Raw genomic sequence first — 21,516 nt, 5'->3', positions numbered from 1 at the left:
AATATTAAAAATTGCAATCGAGGGGCTAACTTTTAGATATATTTTTAATAATTTTTTTAAAATAAATAAATGGGGAACAAACAATTATTAACAATGAACAATCAAGAACAAATGATGAACAAACGAATTAATAGAAAATAAGTAGAAAACAGGAAAAAAAATTTTTTTTGAGGGGCTAACTTCATTCACCTGTGTATACCGTACTTGTGAATTTTTCAATATTTAGCGCGTTTCAGATAACGTCTGATTGTATCATCAATATTGTGATTATGTCTGTAAAGTGAATGTTTCAAAATAATTTAATGATGGAATGCACTCAGAGACTTGAGTACACGCAAGATTTATATGGGAGTCAAACGGAGAAAATTCATAATGAACAGGTTTGTCAACAAACTTTTTTTCTAATTTTTGTTTGTATTTTATGTGGACGTATAGTTCACAGTCTACTTGGTTTTATGTGATTAATGACGCTCTCTACTTAAAGACTGTCTATCTAGACATACGAGGTTGTGTTGGTGTCAATCTATAATATGGCATTATAAGACTATGGCTCATTTAAAAATGAATTGCGAACAAATCGTTGCCCTGCTGCCGAAATATCAACGACCGCGTACTCTGATTTCGAACTGAAGAAAGCAGGTGTTAAGGACATTGTTTGTTACAAAAATGAGCATGGACTGATGCACTTAGTTCCACCCTTTTCACCCTAAGTTCGCCATTGTCATATGAGATCCCTCAGCTTTGTGGTATACAGGGTGTAAAAGCCCATCACGTCTGGAACCACTACCCCTACTACACACTTTAGTTCTAGAAAAATGTTGAAATGCAGCTGGTATATTTTTACCTTTAACATTTTTATATAGATATGAAAATATATAGATATATTTTAAAATAACAAATATTGTTCTTTAACAATTCCGTATATTGATCATACATACAAGGAATAAGGCCAACCCTATAGCATGTTACCTTTTTATGAAACTAATACGGCATTGTATGGGAGTCACCACTATGCTGCAGTGTAGTTTACTACCCTTCTCTATATTCATGGCAACCTCTAGATTCAATAAAAAAATAAAATAAATCCAAAGTAAAAAAAATATTCACAGATTGGTTTCCTGGGCATAAACAGCATGAAATATCCTGTAATGAAAGGTCCTAATAAAATAGGAAGGGACCCACAGTCGTGCAGTATCGTGATCAGTCAAAATGTAAGCAAATATTATTTTGTGAAAAAAAAAAACAGTATTCGGTTTTGGTAACAAATTATTTGATTTAATGATATGGTTTACTTGAGAAAGTAAATGTATAATTTATTAGGATGTAAGAGCCATATATTTTTTTTTTATTGCTTAATGGGTGGACGGTCTCACAGCCCACCTGGTGTTAAGTTGTTACTGGAGCCCATAGACATCTTCGACGTAAATGCGCCACCCACCTTGAGATATAAGTTCTAAAGTCTCAAGTATAGTTACAACGGCTACCCCACCCTTCAGACCGAAACACATTACTGCTTCACGGCAGTAATAGGCAGGGCGGTGGTACCTACCACGCGGACTCACAAGAGGTCCTACCACCAGTAATTACGCAAAGTATAATTTTGCGAGTTTGATTTTTACTACACGATGTTATTCCTTCACAGTGGAAGTCAATCGTGAACATTTGTTAAGTACGTATTTCATTAGAAAAATTGGTACTTGCCATCGGGATTCGACTACCAGTGCGTCTCTAGATACGAATGCATTGGACGTCTTATCGTTTAGGCCACGATGACTGTCTGTGATTAAAGATTCAACTGTAAAAGTTTCAATAAAATAAAACAAGTACTTGCCTAATAAACTATTGTCTGGCGGTTGAAAAAAAGCATTCATTTTAATCATTATTTCTGACGTTTCCATTTATTTAAAGCTTTCTTCATCACTAATGGCTTAGTGCTATTTGGTGCTAAGTAGCCATCTCAGTTGCATTAGTAGACTGATCAACCCTTGTAATTTGAATGATCAATTGCATTTACCATGTTTCAGAGTATAATTTTAGTTATACATCATTTCATTACAAATGTATTTATCCTCTGAAGGTGTGAAATATAGTTCCTCATTTCCAGTGTATTTCAAGGCACCATGCTGTGATAAATGTATTAAACCACAACAGTTTCATGATCATGGATCTGGATTCCACCTCCAAAACGAAGTTGTATGGAGTAAGTATGTTAATTATAGATTCATAAAAAAAAGACTAATATTCCTCTCACAAGAACGCTGGTAGAGATTTTTTAAAGAAATAATCATTAGTCCGTGATTTTTCTAAGATTTTTTTAGTATGTACTTATGTAAATAAGTAAATGGTGTGGGCCAATAATAAATCCTTCCATTTAAAAATATAACTTTATGCGTAAACAGGATGGATACTTATTTTTATTTAACATTATTATGTTATTTGACAATCTTGTTATTCCTAACACCATATTTTTCACTCAGTTCTGAACAAGCTCACCATAGCAAAGTACGACCAATTTTTCCGCAGTTTAGTGTTGTGTGGTATAGGAAAGTAATAACCGATTAAAACGTTCTAGAAAAATCTAAAACCATACATTCCACATCCATTACAAAACGGGGATATCCTAGAATTCGGAAACGTCGTCGGAATATTTAGATTACTGGAAGAAGAAAGCGACTTGCCAATGACGCAGGCCATAGATATACCCGAAACTCCAGTTCAGACGAAATTTTTGCCTAGGCCCTACAACACACATACCGTAATCCCTGAATCACCTGACGTTAGTGATCGAGTAAGTACAATAAATCATATCTTTACCTTTTCAAATAAAAAGCTTTATGTATCTGGGGATATCACTACTGAAATCAACACACTTACAATTTAGTTCTAATCTGAAAAAATATTTGAAATCTCATTAAATTTGTGTAGACTCAAGTTTTTTTTTTGCTAGAAAAAGCTTGAATCTCTTATCGATTTTTTTTTATGGCGAATTGAACGCTTATGTTATTGTGTTAAATTGTAAGAAAAGCTAAAGTTTACGTATTTTTTCAGGATGATTCCCTCTTAACAGTATCACAGCCAAAACATAAACAGCTTAAAAACGATAGTTTAAACATACACATGGCAGCAATCGGTTTTGATAAAACTAAAAATACAAATTGCAAATCAGCAAATAAATCTAATTCGATACGCCTTTCTATGAATGAATCAAGCACTGATCAACCAACCACGTCTAATGGCCCTAGTTTTAACAATAAAAACGATATTGATGTCATTAACATACACGATATGGAAACACAGCCAACTTTTGCTAAGCCGAATGAAGGGACCGATATATTTACGGCAGACACAGAACAGATAAATAAAGAAAACTACGACCCAGACTCTATACACAGTATGAATACTCAACTACCGTCGAATCTAGAACGGCTACCGGCGTCAGCTCAGGTGTCGAAGAATTTAAACCAAAACGGTGTGCAACTTAATTTGTATGCGACCAACGAAGTAACTGACGACAGTATATTTGATGCTGCCACACAACTTATTACAACGGAAATCGACCAAGAATCCCCAATAAAAAGAAAAGAAAATTCCGAAGAAACCAACAATAATAAAGCCGCCGATGATTCGGTAAAGTCAAACGTAACTCTAGAATTTGAAGAAATAGACAGTGAATTGTTAGAAGAGTCTTTCGAGTCCCAATCACTTATAGCCAACGAGAAAATGAACAGTGTCTCACAACAAAAAGCACCGTGTTCTAGTGTGAGTAGAAAGATGCGAATATTATCATACACTGAAAAATTAAGCCAATCGAAGATCCCGGAGAAAAATGAAGATGATGATTCTACAGATTGCGAGGATAATAACTGTATTGAATTTAAACAATGCAGATCGAAATCACCAATCATAAATAGCCCTACTACTGAAAAGGGAAATAAAGCAACGGCACATGTTCGAAGTAAATTAAATAGTATCAACAAAGTGTGTTTCGAGGAAATGCTTACCCAAGTCATAGGAGAAGAAGATGAAGTTCTAACACAAGTGATAGAACTAGAAAGCCCATCGAAAAAAGGTTTAAATGACGATAATATAGAAGATGCGCCGACACAAATAATCCTTGAGGTCGAACCTAAGGGTGTTGCAGAAGAACCGCTCACTCAGCAGTATTCTGAAGAAATTATTAGTCCCTTTAAAGTTCCATTAAGGTTTAAGACGAAACCGTCGCTTGGTACTCCCAAATCAATTACAATTGACAACAAAGACGAAGTAGATGAAACCAACGATAAATACTACCAATCAACACAAGAAGTAATGAGCGACTTATGCTCACAAACAGACAATTCTCCGACAATAATTAACATAGATAAAGATTTAATAAACAATAAACAAATAAAAAAATTAGTGCTGGACAAATCTTCGAGCAGCAGCGAGAGCGAAGATCGAGTCAACAAATTCGTGACAAGTCTAACGAAGGATCAAATAACGAATATGATCGGTGTAGACACCCAGGACAACTTGAATAAATCAACAGATTCCTCGGACGTGGATTGCACTCCTAAGAAAGTTAAGCCACTCAACATCATGGACGTAGAGCTACCGAACACACAAGAGATAAAGGAGTGCTTAGGGAAATGTACGAATCAAATTATCGTCGAGTCTTCAAGCGATTCCGAAATCGAAAACTATGCGGAAGAATTATGCGATCCATTTTTGTTATTGAAAAGGAGAAAGAAAGAAACGAGTGCGAAAATGAACTTAAATGATAAGTTCGAAGATTTGTCGACCAAAACCCGACGAACCCGCAAGCCCACTGCTAAACTACTAGAGTCTTGTGAAAACAATAAATCAAGCGACATCAGTATAACCGACTCGAATAATAGAACAAGAGGGAATAATTCAATTAAAAAACCTAAACAAGAAAAATCAAAGAATAACAAAAGACAAAATAAGGAAAGTAAAAAGAACACATCAAGTACAAAATTAAAAGTAATTAAAAGTGATGATTCAATGGAAGTTAAAGAACTAACGGAAAGTTCTCCAGGCAGCACCAATGGGTCACGAGTTAAAAAAGATAATAAAAATAAACAAAAGAAATTAGAAACAGCCGAAAGAGGTGGAATAAAGCGCAACACTCGCGCCAAAAGCAAACTCGACACGGAGAACGAATCCAATCGAGAACGGACTAAACAAGAAAATACTAGAAAAAATGGACGCACCAAGGAGAAACGTGATGTTTCCGTTGCTTCTAGAACATCGGAAGTTGAAAGCGAAAACTACGATGAAAAAAATTTTGCAGGGAAAACGACATTGGGGGCGTTTAAAATCCCCCTTGTACCGGAGCGAGTACGATCGACCAGAAGCATGAAGAAGGATGAAGATAAAATTGCTGAATCTGAGAGCGAATCGAAATCGTCGGTCAGCGTGCGGCGCAGCAAGAGGCAGTTGAAGTCGATACTAAAGAACTCGAGTGATCAGAGCGTAGTGTACGACGCGCCCTCGTCGCGGCCCGAGAAGAGGCCGGCGCACACTTACAGCAACGCCGCCAGCTCCAAGCGGAGCAGGCCCGACACTGCCTCCCCTGTTCCTCCGAAGCCCACCCTGGCCCTAGCTACCGGTTCCCAGCGCGTGCTGTTCACGGCCTTCGCCAACGAGGAGGTGCAAGCGAAACTGGAGAACTTAGGTACGTCCGCGGTGGTCACCGTCTTTATTTTAGTAACATGTTGACATTAAAACTTTTTTATTTAGTGTTAAATGGGCATCGAAAATATATATCCCTTCTGAACAATGGTGACTTCCTACCTTCAGAAGGGCCGTATGGTCGTCTGCATACAAAGGCAAAAAAGACAGATCACCTGGACGTCGAAATCTTAATTGCGTTGGTAAACTGCCTATCGTAGTCTGATCTTGAGACGTGGGGGCATTTCCCGCCAGTAGGCTGTGAGAACTTATGCTTTGGATTAGTGATAGCAGTGCTGGAGTTACTGGCTACGTCTAGAGCAGGGCTGTCCAGGCAACGACCCGCGGCCACTGCTCATGCGGCCCGCGACGCATGTCTTAATCAGAAAATAGTTTTGGATAATGGAATTATTTGTCAAAACATATAATCAATATTTGGTATAATTTGTCTCTATTCTTGTAACATTTCATTCCCATAACATCATTTAAAAGTGAAGTTATCTTTGATTTTTTTCTGCGGCGCTCCAACTTTTGTAGTTAATTTAATTAACCCGCAAATCTAGAGTATTTTAGTGCATCACTGAACTAAAACAAAACAATTGTGTTCCAGGCGCGTCGATAGTGTCGGACGTGTACAAGTGCACGGTGGTGCTGACGTTCCAGATAAAGCGCACGTTCAAGTTGCTGTGCGCGGTGGGGCTGGGCCGGCCCGTGGTGGGGCCCGCCTGGGTGCAGGCCTGCGCAGACGCACGCGCCCTCGTCGGTCGGTACCTTCTCGTGCCCTATCTTACTTCACTTAGTTTTTACTACGCCTAACTAGTGGGTGGCGCATTTACGTCGTAGATGTTTATGGGCTCCCGTAACCACTTAACATCAGGTGGGCTGTGAGCTCGTCCACCCATCTAAGCATTAAAGAAAAAAATATATTTAATATTAAACATGATTCTAGATCCATGGTTGCACCTGTTGAAAGACGAGACGGCGGAGCGGCGCTTCAGGTTTAGTCTCCACAGGACGCTGACCGGGAAACGGAACTTCTTGAAACGTTACAACGTCTCCTCGACGCCCAGCGTCCTGCCCAGCGCCGCCGAGATGAAGCGTGAGTTTCTTTTTTTTTTCCTACCTAAGCTGATAGCCTTGAGAGACTATATCAGCGTAACCTTAACTAGTAGGTGAGCTCGCGGAGCTCAAACTTGATGACGTTGCTAACACGAACCCTAGCAAGAGCAGTGCTTCGCTGAATCTACCACCGGATCGGAATCGCGATCTACTGAAAAGATCCAGCGCGAAACTCGGTGGATTGTATCTATAGATACAATTGCACGTCAGGAAATCGACAATTTGTTGCCTGCCCTGATCTTATATACTGATTAAATAAAATTACCGAATTTCAACACGCATTACTAGAAAAATAGCAGTTAGAATTTGAATTTCGAACCAGTGATACGAATGAGATTTGGGGTAGTTTTTAATGTATAACTCCTAATTTAACTGTGTTTACGAATATATAGTTATAGGACGACGTGCCAGTTGTCATGACAACAAATTTACTGTGCTTATAATTACGGTAATATTAAGGTTATGAGATTACATCAAATAACTCCCTTTTGGCCCCAAATTTGAAAACAACGACGAGTAAATTAACCCTCAGACACAGCCCAGTGAGTTTCTCGCCGGATCTTCTCAGTGCGTCACGTTTCCGATCCGGTGGTAGATTCTGCGAAGCACGGCTCTTGCTAGGGTTCGTGTTAGCAACGTCGTCAGGCTTAAGCCCCGTGAGCTCACCTACTAGTTAAGGCTACGCTGATATAGCCTCTCAAGGCTATCGGCTTAGGTAGAAAAAAAAAGACGGCTGTATAATAGTGCTAACCGTTTCACAGTGATCGTGGAGTGCTCGGGGGGCGCGTGGCGGGAGGGGGGACGGAACTGGGTGTGCGTCACGTCCGCGGCCGACAGACATCTGTGGCCTGAACTCAGGACTCGAGGAGCGACCTTGGTCTCCACCGAGTTCATCCTCGAGGGAGTGCTGCGACAGAGCGTTAATATAGCTGGAACTTCTATAACCGTTAACGGTTAGGACTCTGTGTGTGCAACTGTATAAAGAAAAAAAAGTGCAGGAAACTGTTTGTGCAGAAATTTGAAAATCGAAACAATTATAAAGCGAAATCGGTGATAAAAGACGTTTTATCTTTAGTAGGTAGGCAGCGGCTTGGCTCTGCCCCTGGCATTGCTGAAGTCCATGGGCGACGGTAACCACTCACCATCAGGTGGGCCGTTGCTCGTCTGCCAACAAGGGCAATAAAAAAAATAAAAAAACCAGTGTTGCTGTGAAATTGAATTAAGGCTAGAATTAAGTCGGTTAGTCGGCTATCGGTATCGGTAAATGAAAAACAGTCGGAAAAAGTTTACGCGGTATTCCATTATTTACTCCGATACTAACGGGTGTGATATTCCAAGGTTTTATTCAGTACAAAGTTTTTGAAGTCGAAGCGACTGCGTCGTCGATGAGCGATAAAGTGTAATTAATATTCAAGGAATTTGAAATGTATTGATTACGTTATATCAACATTTAAGATAAGATAATTTCGGATAAGATTATGTGATCTACAAAATACGATTTTATATTAAAAAAACACGCCCGATTTTATCAAGGCTAGAATATGTAAAATAGGATTTAAACTATTTCCAGGTTTCTTTATCAATAGTGAAGCTCTGTATTTCTATTTACTTAAAATTAAAGGCTTCGTCAAACAGAACGCGTACTTAGCGCGCGTCAGAACGCTATACTGACGGCGCGCTATGACGCCGAGATGTGTTGTACTACTATGGTAGTATACTGTCAAACAGAGCGCTCTTTCGCGACGTTAGGACGCTTTGAAGTCAGGCGTTGTAATTTTTATTTTAGCGTCCGAGTGAATGTGTATTAAAATACTGGATAATGCCTGAAAAATTGATAGAAATAATTAGAAAATACCCATGCTTATACAATGCCACATCTGAATCACTCGACATCTTAATACTTTTAAATTTTCACACTGCTATCGAAAGGCACTATGATTTGGCGTTACGTTGCGTCAAGGAGCGTTGGACTCATCTAGTCAATTTGTGTGACATGAAAAGAGCGCGACGCTAAAACGCAGCTCTAAGTACGCGTTCTGTTTGACGAAGCCTTAATTGTGTTTTTTCTGTACTAGACCTAGTGCTGATATTCGTTCGAAAATAGAGGTAGTTAGCTTGTTTGATATTTTTGTGATACCGCCACGAAGTGAAGATAAGCTTATCTCGTTAATTACATCCGCGGAGTGCCTTATTCGAGATTATGGGAATATCAGTTTAATGAAGAATACAAATGTTTTGTTGATAATGACGTAGTTTTATTGAAAATTCCAACAAAATATAATAGTAACATTTAATATTGAAATAATAAGTATCGAAGTATTGAGGTTGTACTTTATTTGTTAATTTTACACACTGAACACCAAATATACACATTGTATCGTATTATTGAATGTTTATTTTTAAATGAATAAAAACTTAGTTTTTACTCTTCGTTTCATTATCATTCTGATATCTGAGGGCTTAGTGAGAGGTTTTTAACGTTCTCGATAGCGTAAAAGTTAACTCATATTTGTATGGAATGGGATCGTTTGCCTACGTTTGCCGCTAGGGGCGCTGTTCCAACTGCATACAAAATTGACTTAACTTTTACACTATCGAGAAGGTACTAGGACCACTTGTGAGTCCGCACGGGTAGGTACTATCGCCACGCCTATTTAGTAATGCGTTTCGGTTCGAAGGGTGGGGCAGCCGTTATAATTATATTGAGACCTTAGAACTTATAACTCAAGGTATGCGGCGCATTTACGTTGTAGATGTCTATGGGCTCCAGTAACCACTTAACACCAGGTGGGCTGTGAGCTCGTCCACACATCTAGGCAGTAAAAAAAATGAACGTTAAGAAACTCGCACTAAGCACACTGATGTTTTAACAATTGATTTTTTTTGCTATCTATGCGAATAAATATTAAGGGGTTATACTAGTCTTATCCAACGCGTAAGCGAGTTCACGTAGCTCAGCTTGGTGACTTTGTTAACACTAGCCCTAGCAAGAGTCAGTACTTCGCCAAATCTACAACTATCCGAATCGCAACCCACTGAGAATGTCCAGCGAGAAATTTAGTGGGCTGTGTCTGGATGAATGGGATGACTTGACTTGCATCTGTGTGCTTAGAGATTTTTAACTCTTTTTTTTTCTTCTTTAACTTAAGACGAACCGAAAGATACTGAGAATGAATCTATTTCTAAGAGACCTAAAAAACTAAAATATACATTAACAAACAAAAGAAGGCAACGTTAGGAATCATGTCGAATTACTTCAGTGCGCCGCGTAGGGCACCGCTGATTTAGATGGCAGTCAAAGGGATAAATAGAATAAATGAATATTAATCGAAGCCAACTGCCACACGGCCTCAAACTATGATTCCCTGTACCAGGGGAACCAGTCTGATATATATACTTATGTATACACTAGTATACATACTTATATACCTACATATAAATAAATACCTTTAAAGATATTAAGCACCCACACAGAGAGCAAACAAACTTGTTCATGACACGAATGTTTGCTCGTTTTGAGAATCGAACCGACGACCCTCGGTGTAGCAATCAGGGGCGCTAATTCCAATGCTACCGAGTCAGTCTTATCTACATAGTTACAATTTTAAGTTGAGACAAAAAAAACAACACACAAACAGGATTATTTAAATTTAATTTACATTACTCACTGTATGTTTCACCGTTCAGATAATGTAAAAAATATAATACTAAGATTTTCTACATTCTATTTATATTTAAATGCGTTTTTTAACTGTGTACCCATATCGCATTTGTAATTGTTTATGTGTGTATACGAGAATGTAGTCTATGTACGAAATTGTGACGTCATCAATATCAGACGACAGAATAGTGACTTTGATGAGGCATTATAACTAAAAAAATTACATGTGTGCAATTCACACGAGGTAGAAGTGAAACCTTCCAAAATTAAAATACAATTATCCTAAACGTCTTAAGTATATGTAAAATTTTGTCATTAGTAAATAATTGTAAGGTAGCGCCCTCTGTGAATTGATATTTTAATTTCACGTATAATCCTGAATTAAAATTCACTACAAGAGCTTTCATACACACGTTAGTATTAAAAAATCTCACAGATGGCGCTGTATTAAATAGTATGTATATTTCTGTCTCATTCTTTGCTGGCTTCATCCTACACATTTTTGTATTTGTGTCTCTTACCTGTCGTTTTTTCCGTTGCATCCGGTTTGAAATCACAACGATTCTAAAGAAGTTTTCACTTCAAAAAAAAAACTATTTTTGTTATCAATCAATTACAGACATAACATTTAATTCCAAAGATCAGTCGTACCAACCTATTGTAATGAAACTTATTTCTTTCGTAAATTCGACCTGTGTGTGTGCTTAGTGCGAGTTTTTTAACGTTCTCGATAGCGTAAAAGTTAACTTATATTTGTATGGAACGGGATCGTTTGCCTACGTTTGCCGCTAGGGGCGCTGTTCCAACTGCATACAAAATTGGGTTAACTTTTACGCTATCGAGAACGTTAAAAAACTCGCACTAAGCACACTGTATTAAACTTCTGTATTATTTCATTATTCTTACTAGCTATGTTACATACACGATGGATTACAGAATTCAATTACATAACATTATATTATTAAAATTAGTTTAATATGTCATTATATATATATACAAATACAAACATACAGCTCGACCAAGCTAGGTTTGTACCTCGCATCGATTACGTCACACTGCCGCTTAGGTACGGTCTGAAAAAAGGATTCGCTATGACTTTAAAAATGTTAACAAATGTTTGTTAGATTTCACTTTGCATTTATTGTTTTTAACAATATATTATAGATAGGTACATTAGGATATAGCGATAATTTAGCGGTAGGCAGCGGCTTGGCTCTGCCCCTGGCATTGCTGAAGTCCATGGGCGACGGTAACCACTCACCATCAGGTGGGCCGTATGCTCGTCTGCCTACAAAGGCAATAAGAAAAAATCGGGTTTTTGTATTAAGACCACCTATGCGTTCTTGCACTTTTTAAATTTGTATCCCAATTGCTCAGTAATAATTTTCCTTTAGGTTTCCTTTTCAGGATTATGTTTCTCCCTTCACTGTGTATGACCTCTCCTTTCATTTTTGTTGCACACAACAATCCTCTCGAAGAAAAAAAAAATTAACGTTAAGCGTTCAGTAAAAACAGTTCAAGAAAAACCTAACAAGAACAGTTAAAAATTTAAAATTCAACGGATAGGGAGACGAAAACTCGTATGACGCGTGTCGGCGACAACGATGCTAACCGTACTGACGCGACGGGGCGATTGCGGGAAGGTGAGCGGGGAAGCGGGCGGGGCGCCGCATTCCAGCGAGGTGCAAACTTAGCTTGGTCGAGTTGTACAATCAAAGCCATAATTTATGTTTTAGTTATACATAAGGTGTTAGGGAGCTTCAGCTTAACACGCTTGGATCTCGGAGTGGGCGTTCGGCGAAAATCTTGAGTACAATAAAAAAATTATATAGTTTTCAAAAAAACTTACGCAATAAAACAAATGATAAACAGCGTCATCAGGCAATAATTTAAAGTACACAACTACTCTGCAAAGTGTAACAAAATCTTAAATATTTAACCTAATGCTTTGTAATATCTGTCGTGTTTGAGTAAGTAGTTTTTACAAGATGGCCAGCTCGCTGCCACAGATAAAAAATTCTTAAAGTGACAGCCGCTGTCACTCTAATCTGACGTAAATGCCAACTATTGCCGTAGCTCGCTCCGCAGTATATAGAGATCTACATAATGTAATGGTTTCCGCAAATAAATAGATTCTACGCTTCTGGTGTCTTTTTCATCAATTCTAGATCCGCTTCTACCATATCCTTGACTAGTTGGTCGAAGCTAACTTTGGGGGCCCATCCTAACTTCTGTTTCGCCTTGCTTGGATCGCCTAGTAATAAGTCCTGGAAGGAAGTTAATTAATCATTCAGTTATTGTTTTTTATTTTTCTTCTATTATACTTTGATTCTATTCTGCATATTAACTATGCCGGTCGAGTCTAATAAAACCGTCTAAACTATAACGATCCATATGGCATCATTAATAATATTAAGCGGATTTTATTGTCATTTTTGAATTTTTTACCGTAGACGTTTTTGACGAGCATTTCGAGGGGTGAAAGGCTATTTGGTTTAAGCGACATTTTTGTAACTTTATAGGAGAGATACTTAAATTTTAAAATTTTGAAAAAAATTTATCATAACAAAAAAACTTCTTTAGCTATTTGAACAGAGTAAGCCTATTAAAGTTCAATTAAAACATCGAGCTGTTGATGCTAATACCAAACAAAAACGCACATTTAATTACAAAGATAAATGTCGCGTATCAAGCGAAATGTCGCTTAAATCACATTTTGTACTGGTGGTAGGACGTCTTGTGAGTCCGCACGCGTCAGTACCACCACTCTGACTATTTCTGCTGTGAAGCAGTAATGCGTTTCGGTTTGAAGATCGGGGCAGCCGTTGTACTGTTAAAAGTGAGATCTTACAACTCATGTCTCAAGGTGGGTGACGGCCGCGAACTCGCCCACCTATCCAAGCAAAAAAAAAAAAGATGTGTGGTGTCGTGGGACACCGCATAGGAACAAAGTACCTTATTATAAAAATATTCATTTTAAGTTCTATTTGAGGTATAAAGAAAATAATAATTCGGGTATACATTTTGATGTGAAACATCTATAGCCGCACGTAAAACCAATTTCTGGCGGTTTTTCTGGCTCTATATGATGGTATATATATACAGTCTATATGCAGTAGTGTGTACGGTATGGCGACGCGTCGCCATGCGCAATCGACTGTGCGATTCTCTCCCACTCGATCCGGCGTTAAGCCATCTCTCTCGCTACACTGAGCTCGGATACCTATAGTATATACTCCGTAGTGTATACAGTGTTGTTTACTACAGTACACATCACCTGTGTTTTACTTGAAAACAAATTATTTTTTGGTAATATTTTATTTTATCATTATGACATATTTAGTTCCTATCACAATCTGTTCTTTTCTGCATATTACTTTTACAAAATAATGTCGATGTTTCACATCTGCCAGGCGTCCCGTGACGGCTCACATTTGTTGATAACAAACTAAATAGAAAAAAATCTTACGTTACGGACGTTTTTTCCCGGTTATGGTACCCCTCCGCATCGTCCCATAAGGAACTTCGTTCCAAAAAAATAGCCTTTCAGCCCTCGATATGTTGTTAATGCTTACCACTTCGGTGGGGCGGAAATACTTAGGGTTGACTTTGACGAGTAGTTGTTCCGTGTGCGCGTCGTGTCCGGTCTCGTGCACGCCGGCGCCGCGCCACGCCACGCAGCGCCCCACGCACGCGAACGACTTCTCGACGAACTCGCGGACGCTGTGCGTTTCCCCCGTCGCCACCACGAAGTCCTCGGGCTCGTCTTGTTGGAGCATCAACCACATAGCCTGTACAACACAAATAAATAAAAAATTATTCAACACTAGCGGCCCGCTCCGGCTCCGCTCGGGTCTTTAACAAAAAATTCAACGATATTTGACGATGTTTTATTTTTTAAAATAAAAGAACACTTATTGCAGCATAACTATAATAGTTAGACTTAAGCTGTCGCGACACTTTTTGTAATTAATAATGTGTTCTACAAAGTCGTCGTACATTATTTTATTCTATCATCAATAATTTTCGCAGGGCACGCGATGTAAAGAATATTTTAGGTAATTTTTTTACACCTTGGGTTACATTATTGGAGTTTTAGTAAAGATCCCTAATTTTTTTCAAAAAATATTATAGCCTATGTCACTCGGGAATAGAGTAACAGCTTCCAAACATGGAAATATTTTTTTAAATCGGTTCAGTAGTTTCGGAGCCTATTCAATACAAACAAACAAAAAAATCTTTCCTCTTTATAATATTAGTATAGATAAATGAAAATACATACTTGTTGAACGTCAAAAAGAACTACCGCCAATTCACAAAAACTAGCCTCCGTCCTGAGAACAACTAGCAAGAAACTCAACGGGCATGTCTTTTTTTTTTTTTTTAGATTTTTTTTTTAATATTCATTTTTACAGTGAGTATTTGAAATCCCCGAGGCGAGCAACTCATTCAACTTTGTGCAATCTTCTTTTAGATAATCATTGACTTTATAGTAAGCTTTATTACACAGATGTTCTTTAATAGCTTTCTTAAACCTATGTATATGTAGGTTCTGAACATCTTGTGGGATTTTGTTGTACAGGCGCACAGTACAGCAGTGGTTCCCAAACTTATTGAAGCGAAACTTCTTTAGAATCGTTGTGATTTCAAACTCGATGAAACGAAAAAATAAGTCCATAGAGATACAAACACATAAATGTTAATGGATTCAGCCGGCGAGAGAATGAGATAGAACACATTATACGTGAAGTTAAAATATCAATTTACAGAGGGCGCTACCTCATACTATAAAAGATGATTTATAATTGTTTACTAATGACAAAATTTCACATATATACTTAGACATTTAGGATAATTGTATTTTAATTTTTGAAGGTTTCACTTCTGCCACGTGTGAATTGCACACATGTTTTTTTTGTCTACTGCTTACTTTGAGAAAAAAAAATTTGTAGCGCCCCCATTTTTTCACCTTCTTCAAAACCACTATAGCGAGAGCTCAGTCGGTGTTTAAAGAGTCCTCCGAGATGAAATTACAAATCGCCTCCCAAGCCTCTACACAACGCCCCCATTTTCTTACCGCCCACCTTTAAGCCTTCACCGCCCACAAGGGGGCGTTATCGCCCACTTTGAGAAAGGTTGCTGTACGGGAGCAGCTTCATATTTAGTACGTAGTCGCACTATGTGACAAAATACGGTCAGATTTCAATCATTAATAACTACGGTGGTATTAATCTGTATGAGATGTTTGTTTGCCACTACAACGAATAGTTGGAGTCTTAACGTTGAGTACGTGTCGAGATGCTGTCTTTGTTTTTCCTACATTACCTTATTACCATAGCTTTGTTTTTTATCTTTTTAAATATATCATTTTAAATTCTAAATGCGTTTTTTTAATAGTTTAATTCTCTAGTAATTTTGACACCTATTAAATTGGTATTGTATTATACTTCATTACAAAGTAATATCTAAATCTAAAAAAAGACTTTTAAATAAGAGCGCGTTCAACACCGTACACATTACATGTACGTACATAATATATATCGCACCTTTAGAATTATTGAGACCAAACCCAAAAAATGCGTTTCTTGGAAAACATTGAATAAAGTTTTCAAGTCGAAAAGACGTAAATAAAAATAAAAAATAAACTTTTTAACTTGTGATGCGTATTATGTGCCAAATAAAAAAAAAAGAGGAAGGGAAAGAAGTGAAAAAGACCGATGTATATGTTTGTCCCTTTTTAAGCTGTTCATTTGATTATTAAGTGTCGCTGAAAGGGGTCGTTCTAAGTCAATTTTTTATAATAATTAAAGTAGAAATCCAAAAATTTCGAAATGGTTCTTTATAATTCTAAAGATGCGATTTGTCCTTTTCATTTTTCTCGATACAACCAAATAATCCGATATATCACCTCGACGTAATCCTTGGCGTGCCCCCAATCTCTTTTGCTATCCAAGTTCCCTAACTCCAAATAAGGCATGAGGCCTAGGGTAATTTTGGCGACACCTCTCGTTATCTTCCTCGTGACGAAGTTCTCGCCACGCCGTGGACTCTCGTGGTTGAACAGTAGTCCGTTACAGGCGAACATTTGATACGCCTCTCTGTAGTTCACAACTATCCAATACGCGTACAGTTTAGCGCAAGCTGTGGACAAACGAGATCTCTTTATAATATTCGCATCCACTTTCTAAAAAACCCCAAGTCGCCGTGTATTGGCTTCAAAATCTGGCCTGTAAAACTCTTATCGCTTTGCCTGCCACGTAGGTCACGGGTGCCTACTTCAAAGTGTATCAAGATACAGTCTTGGATCATGTTGTGAAACCTCGCAGCAATACACTTGTTAAAAATATACCGTGGACTTTCCAGCAGTACTCTGCACCTGGTCACAAGGCACGAAACTACCCAAGACTGGCTTGAAAGTTGAAAGCAACGATCCAAAGTTTAGAAGAGCTAAAAACTGGCCCTCATCTAGCCCAGACCTCAGCCCGTTAGACTTCAAATTATGATGAGTTTGTGTCTGTCGGTTAATTTACTTGTCGAGCCCTTTGTCGCAAGCGACGGGTTCGACGAGAACGATGACCGGTGCTTGAGGTACCTAAAAGCACCGTGAGTAGATCGGGAGGATCCGAAATGACGTGGTTGCGTGTTCACGAAATGACGTCGACTGCTTTCCATTCTGTCCGCAGGATCGGGAATGTAGTTACCGGCGGCCACGATGAGAGGGTTCTAGTGTCGTGCCGCTTTATCGAAGTAGAGTGGGCAGTGCCGTATCTACTTTTGCCGTAAAACATTCAATACTCCTGTCCTCTGATAAAATCCATCGTATGGTACTTCGAAAAGACGATCAATTCTAAGAAATTCATTTTAATAAATGAGAAAATGTGTGTATTTGTTTGTTTGCCAAAATTAGGTTAAGTAAAAGTAAAAGCTAGTTAAATGTATACATATATGTACTTTAAAAAATTTAATGATTTTATCTTATACCTTTAAACGAGCAATACTTGTATATATATATAATCTGAATCTCGGAAACGGCTCCAACGATTTTCATAAAATTTAGTATACAGGGGATTTCGGGGGCGATAAATCGATCTAGCTACGTTTTATTTTCAGAAAATGTTCTTTTATTCCTGTTTTCAATAAACAACTCTTCTAGACATCTATTGGCGAATAATAATACTATTTTTCTTAATTGAGGGCAACTAACCGCTTTAAAGACGCAACAAGATGGCGTTATAAAAAAAAAACGAGCAAAGCTCGGTCATCATCTATACTTTTTAATCGGAAGTATCAAATAAAATATGTACTTTTTTTTAGTTAATCTCGTTATCCTGGCCAGGATCAATTAATAACGCCAAACGTGTGCGAATTTTTAACTTAAAATGAAATTTCCAAGTTGCTGAAAAATCCGTTACTTAAATAGACAGATACAGGTTGAGCTAATGAAAGCGTGTTAAAATGGATACCGACGTGTGTAAACTCACGAAAATGGGCTCGTTTCGTAACAAGTAGGTAATGTTCAAAGATTTACAGCTGCTCAAAGTGTGTCAATCGTTGTTCAAAACAAAACAAATACAATAGAATTCCATCCAACATTACACATTTCAGAGCTGTTTGTAAATTACTTTAAAATTCGTTTACATAACACCATTAAGATAGCAGAAATGAGTTTTTCGTTTGATTAATTTTCTTAATTTCTTCATGGGTTTTTTTAATCGCTTAGATTGGGTGGACGAGTTCACGGCCCACCTGGTGACAGTCTATGGTGTTAAGTGGTTACCGAAGCCCATAGACATCTACAATGTAAATGCCACCACCCACATTGAGACATGAGCTCTAAGGTCTCACTTTTAACAGTACAACGGCTGCCCCGCCCTTCAAACCGAAACGCATTACTGCTTCACGGCAGAAATAGGTAGGGTGGTGGTTCCTATAGGTGCGGACTCACAAGACGTCCTTCCATCAGTAAACAGTAAGTTAGTTAATTTAATAAAGTCACGCTCTCACAGCCTCACTGATTGTTCCTAGCGTAGATGAGATCAATGCCTTATATTATTAATTTTAAATAGATAAAAGTGCATTAACGGAAATCTCAAAAAACAAGATATCGCTAAGTAACTCTCCATTTTGTTGAAGGGCTATATTTATTCTACACTCGACTTGAATTCGATACCTTTGCGTCAGATAATGCGTAGACTGTAAAAGCGGTGTTCTCTTACAAATTCTTTCTTCTAGTTCAAGTAATGACGTCAAACTATTGATAACACTGAATTTAACGCTACCCATACCAACAACACTTGCTGGTATTTATTTCTAGCCTAACATTTCTGCCCCTGGCATTGCTGAAGTACATGGGCGACGGTAACCACTCACCATCAGGTGGGCCGTATGCTCGTCAGCCTACAAGGGCAATAAAAAAAAATTACACTTAATTAATATTCCTTAAATTATTTTATGAGTATAAATTTCTTACCATAAGGGGACCTAGGATAAAAAGGAGTTTTCTCATTCTGTGGTACTTCTACAGCTTTTCCATAGAGCTCGGATGTAGAAGCCTGGTATATTTTAGTATCTTTTTCAAGGCCGGCAGCTCTGACCGCTTCTAAGAGCCTCAAAGTACCAAGAGCGTCTACTTGTGCTGTGTATTCGCTTAATTCAAATGATACTTTTACATGAGATTGGGCCCCTAGATTGTATATCTCTTTGGGCCGAGTCTGTAAGAGAATTTCATTGTAAGCAAGGATATTTTTATTGTTTTTATGAATGTAACAGGAAACTTTATTCTAATAATAGAATATATAGATAGTGTCATGGTTGTGAATTTCCGGCCATTCATTTTTTTTATTTTTTATCATATGCTTAGATGAGCGTGGACGATCTCACGGCCCACCTGGTGTTAAGTGGTTACCGGAGCCCACAGACATCTACAAGGTAAATGCCGCCACCCACCTTGAGATATGAGTTCTAAGGTCTCAGTATAGTTACAACGGCCCTTCAAACTGAAGCATATTACTGCTTCACGGCAGAAATAGGCGGGGCGGTGGTACCTGCCCGTGCGGTCTCACAAGAGGTCCTACCACCAGTAATTACGCAAATTAAAATTTTGCGAGTATGATTTTTATTATCCTTCACCGTGGAAGTCAATCGTGAACATTTGTTAAGTAGGTATTTCATTAGAAAAATCGGCACCCGCCTGCGGGATTCGAACACCGTTGCATCGCTAGATACGGATGCACCGGACGTCTTATCCTTTAGGCCACGACGGCTTCACTTTTTTAAATCTACTGCAACACCATAAAGTACAAAAAAAATTATTGATAGTAAGTGTTATACTGGCATTAGAATATTCAGATATAATTTCCAATTTTTTTTATGACACTTTAACATTTACTTACTTAAGCTCAAATCTTTTGGTTATCACAGTTCACAACAAAATACTAACATTCCAGGTTATATAAGTTTTATTTTTCATTTATTTAAAATTTGTCTTATCAGTTATCACGGTTCATGGACCCATTAAAATGTATGTTGGGCCATATTCTTTGTTTCTGAACACGTTATATAGTTTATTTATTAGCGAATGAATAAAGGAATAAAAAACTTTGCAAAGAAAAAAATCACGAAGTAAAATATTTTTTTTTTTTTTAAATAATTAATTAATATTGATAAGGATTTTCCAACATAACATGTGTATTATGAAATCTCATGGCCACTTATTCAACATGTAAAACTACAAGTCTAATGAATTCTATATTTAAAAACAGTTTTAGTTAATGGGTATACCTTTGCTATGATGCTAATAAGACATGACGTGTCACTCAAATCTCCGTAATGTAGGTGCATTTTACCACCCGTGTGACACGCGGGTTGTCCATACAAGTGTTGGATGCGGCCAGTGTTGAATGACGAGGATCGACGAAGGATCCCGTGAACTTCATAGCCTTTGTCTATGAGAAATTCTGCTAAGTATGAACCATCCTATAAAACGTTTAATTATTAAACTGTCAAGGTAAAGTTTGGACACAAACACTGAAGTTTGATACAAAAAAAATAAGTTTTTTTTTCTTTATTCTTTCTGGCCATACCGCCCACCTGATGGTGAGTGGTTACCGTCGCCCATAGATTTCAGCAATGCCAGGGGCAGAGCCATTCCGCTGCCTAGCGCTAAGTACTCTCCAAAAACCTCGTTTGAAGAAGGACATATCATAGTGTTCAGGAAATGAGGAGAGCTCATTCCAAAACAGAATGGTACGTGGTAAAAAAGATGGAAATGCTCTGTGGATGAACTCAGTGGCTCCAGGTAGTAGGTGTGAGGGTAAAATCGAGATGATGGTATCATCTCAAAAAATTCCTCAGCGGCGAAGTCCCTCCGCACACCCAAGAGTTAAAATAAAAATATATATAATTTGATTTCGACTTTAATTTCTTAATCATTGTTATTTTTACAATAATTTTTGGTACGATACACGTACCGCTATGGTAATTCAACAGAATGATTATTTAAATAAATTAAGTACGTGTAAAAAAATCATTTTAAACATTTAGGATAGTACATACCTGGCCAGTTATTCCAGTTATTAAGGCAATTTTTTTCGGATCGATTACATTAGAACTATCTCCGGACATATTCAAATTTTAGGCAATCAAATTTTAAATTGTTATAGAAAATGTAGTTTACACGTCCTCACTTCGGTACCGGCTCTGGCTGATAAGGCGTTTCTCTTGGCTCTTATCACAACAGTACTTACAAGCTATACACAGTAATCATAACCTAAGGAAATTCAATGGTGTCGAATAAATAAACGATATTAATTAAGACAACGATTTTTAGTGTTGCAATAAAGTTAAATATTATAAATCAGTACTTAAGCTCAATTGGTAATACGATTCCCACTTTTGTTTGCACAGCCATGGCACAGCCTAAACCAAAACACAACATAATACACATAGATTATACACTTAATATATTTGAGAACAATACATACAAAGACTATCACAATTTTTTTAAGGGATTTGTGACCTGATAACTAAGACCTTTAAGTAATGTCTTGTTGACTTCGACTTTT

At 37.8% G+C, this 21,516-nt stretch overlaps 2 protein-coding genes across 2 annotated transcripts; one reads left to right on the top strand and one right to left on the bottom strand.

Moving 5' to 3' along the window:
• The first annotated feature begins 186 nt into the window (after nt 1–186).
• Nucleotides 187–9,217, top strand: LOC101735968 (uncharacterized). The gene is made up of 8 exons (XM_004928117.5): nt 187–380; nt 1,110–1,211; nt 2,105–2,200; nt 2,573–2,788; nt 3,049–5,677; nt 6,284–6,436; nt 6,623–6,772; nt 7,554–9,217. Exons 1-8 carry the CDS (start codon nt 285–287, stop codon nt 7,748–7,750), a joined length of 3,639 nt encoding a protein of 1,212 aa, XP_004928174.2. The 5' UTR covers nt 187–284; the 3' UTR covers nt 7,751–9,217.
• LOC101735837 (GDP-mannose 4,6 dehydratase) lies at nt 9,026–21,430 on the bottom strand. Its single transcript, XM_004928116.5, has 6 exons — nt 21,008–21,430; nt 20,234–20,428; nt 18,924–19,164; nt 16,362–16,594; nt 14,029–14,244; nt 9,026–12,720 (listed from the first exon to the last, which is right to left on the bottom strand). The coding sequence occupies exons 1-6, from the start codon at nt 21,074–21,076 to the stop codon at nt 12,589–12,591; spliced, it is 1,086 nt and encodes a 361-aa protein (XP_004928173.1). The 5' UTR covers nt 21,077–21,430; the 3' UTR covers nt 9,026–12,588.
• Nucleotides 21,431–21,516: the final 86 nt, after the last annotated feature.

This window comes from Bombyx mori, chromosome 18, assembly GCF_030269925.1.
Source record: "Bombyx mori chromosome 18, ASM3026992v2".
NCBI classification, from domain to species: domain Eukaryota; kingdom Metazoa; phylum Arthropoda; class Insecta; order Lepidoptera; family Bombycidae; genus Bombyx; species Bombyx mori.
Note: the sequence above shows the minus strand (reverse complement) of the source record. Positions and strands in the feature narration are given on the sequence as shown.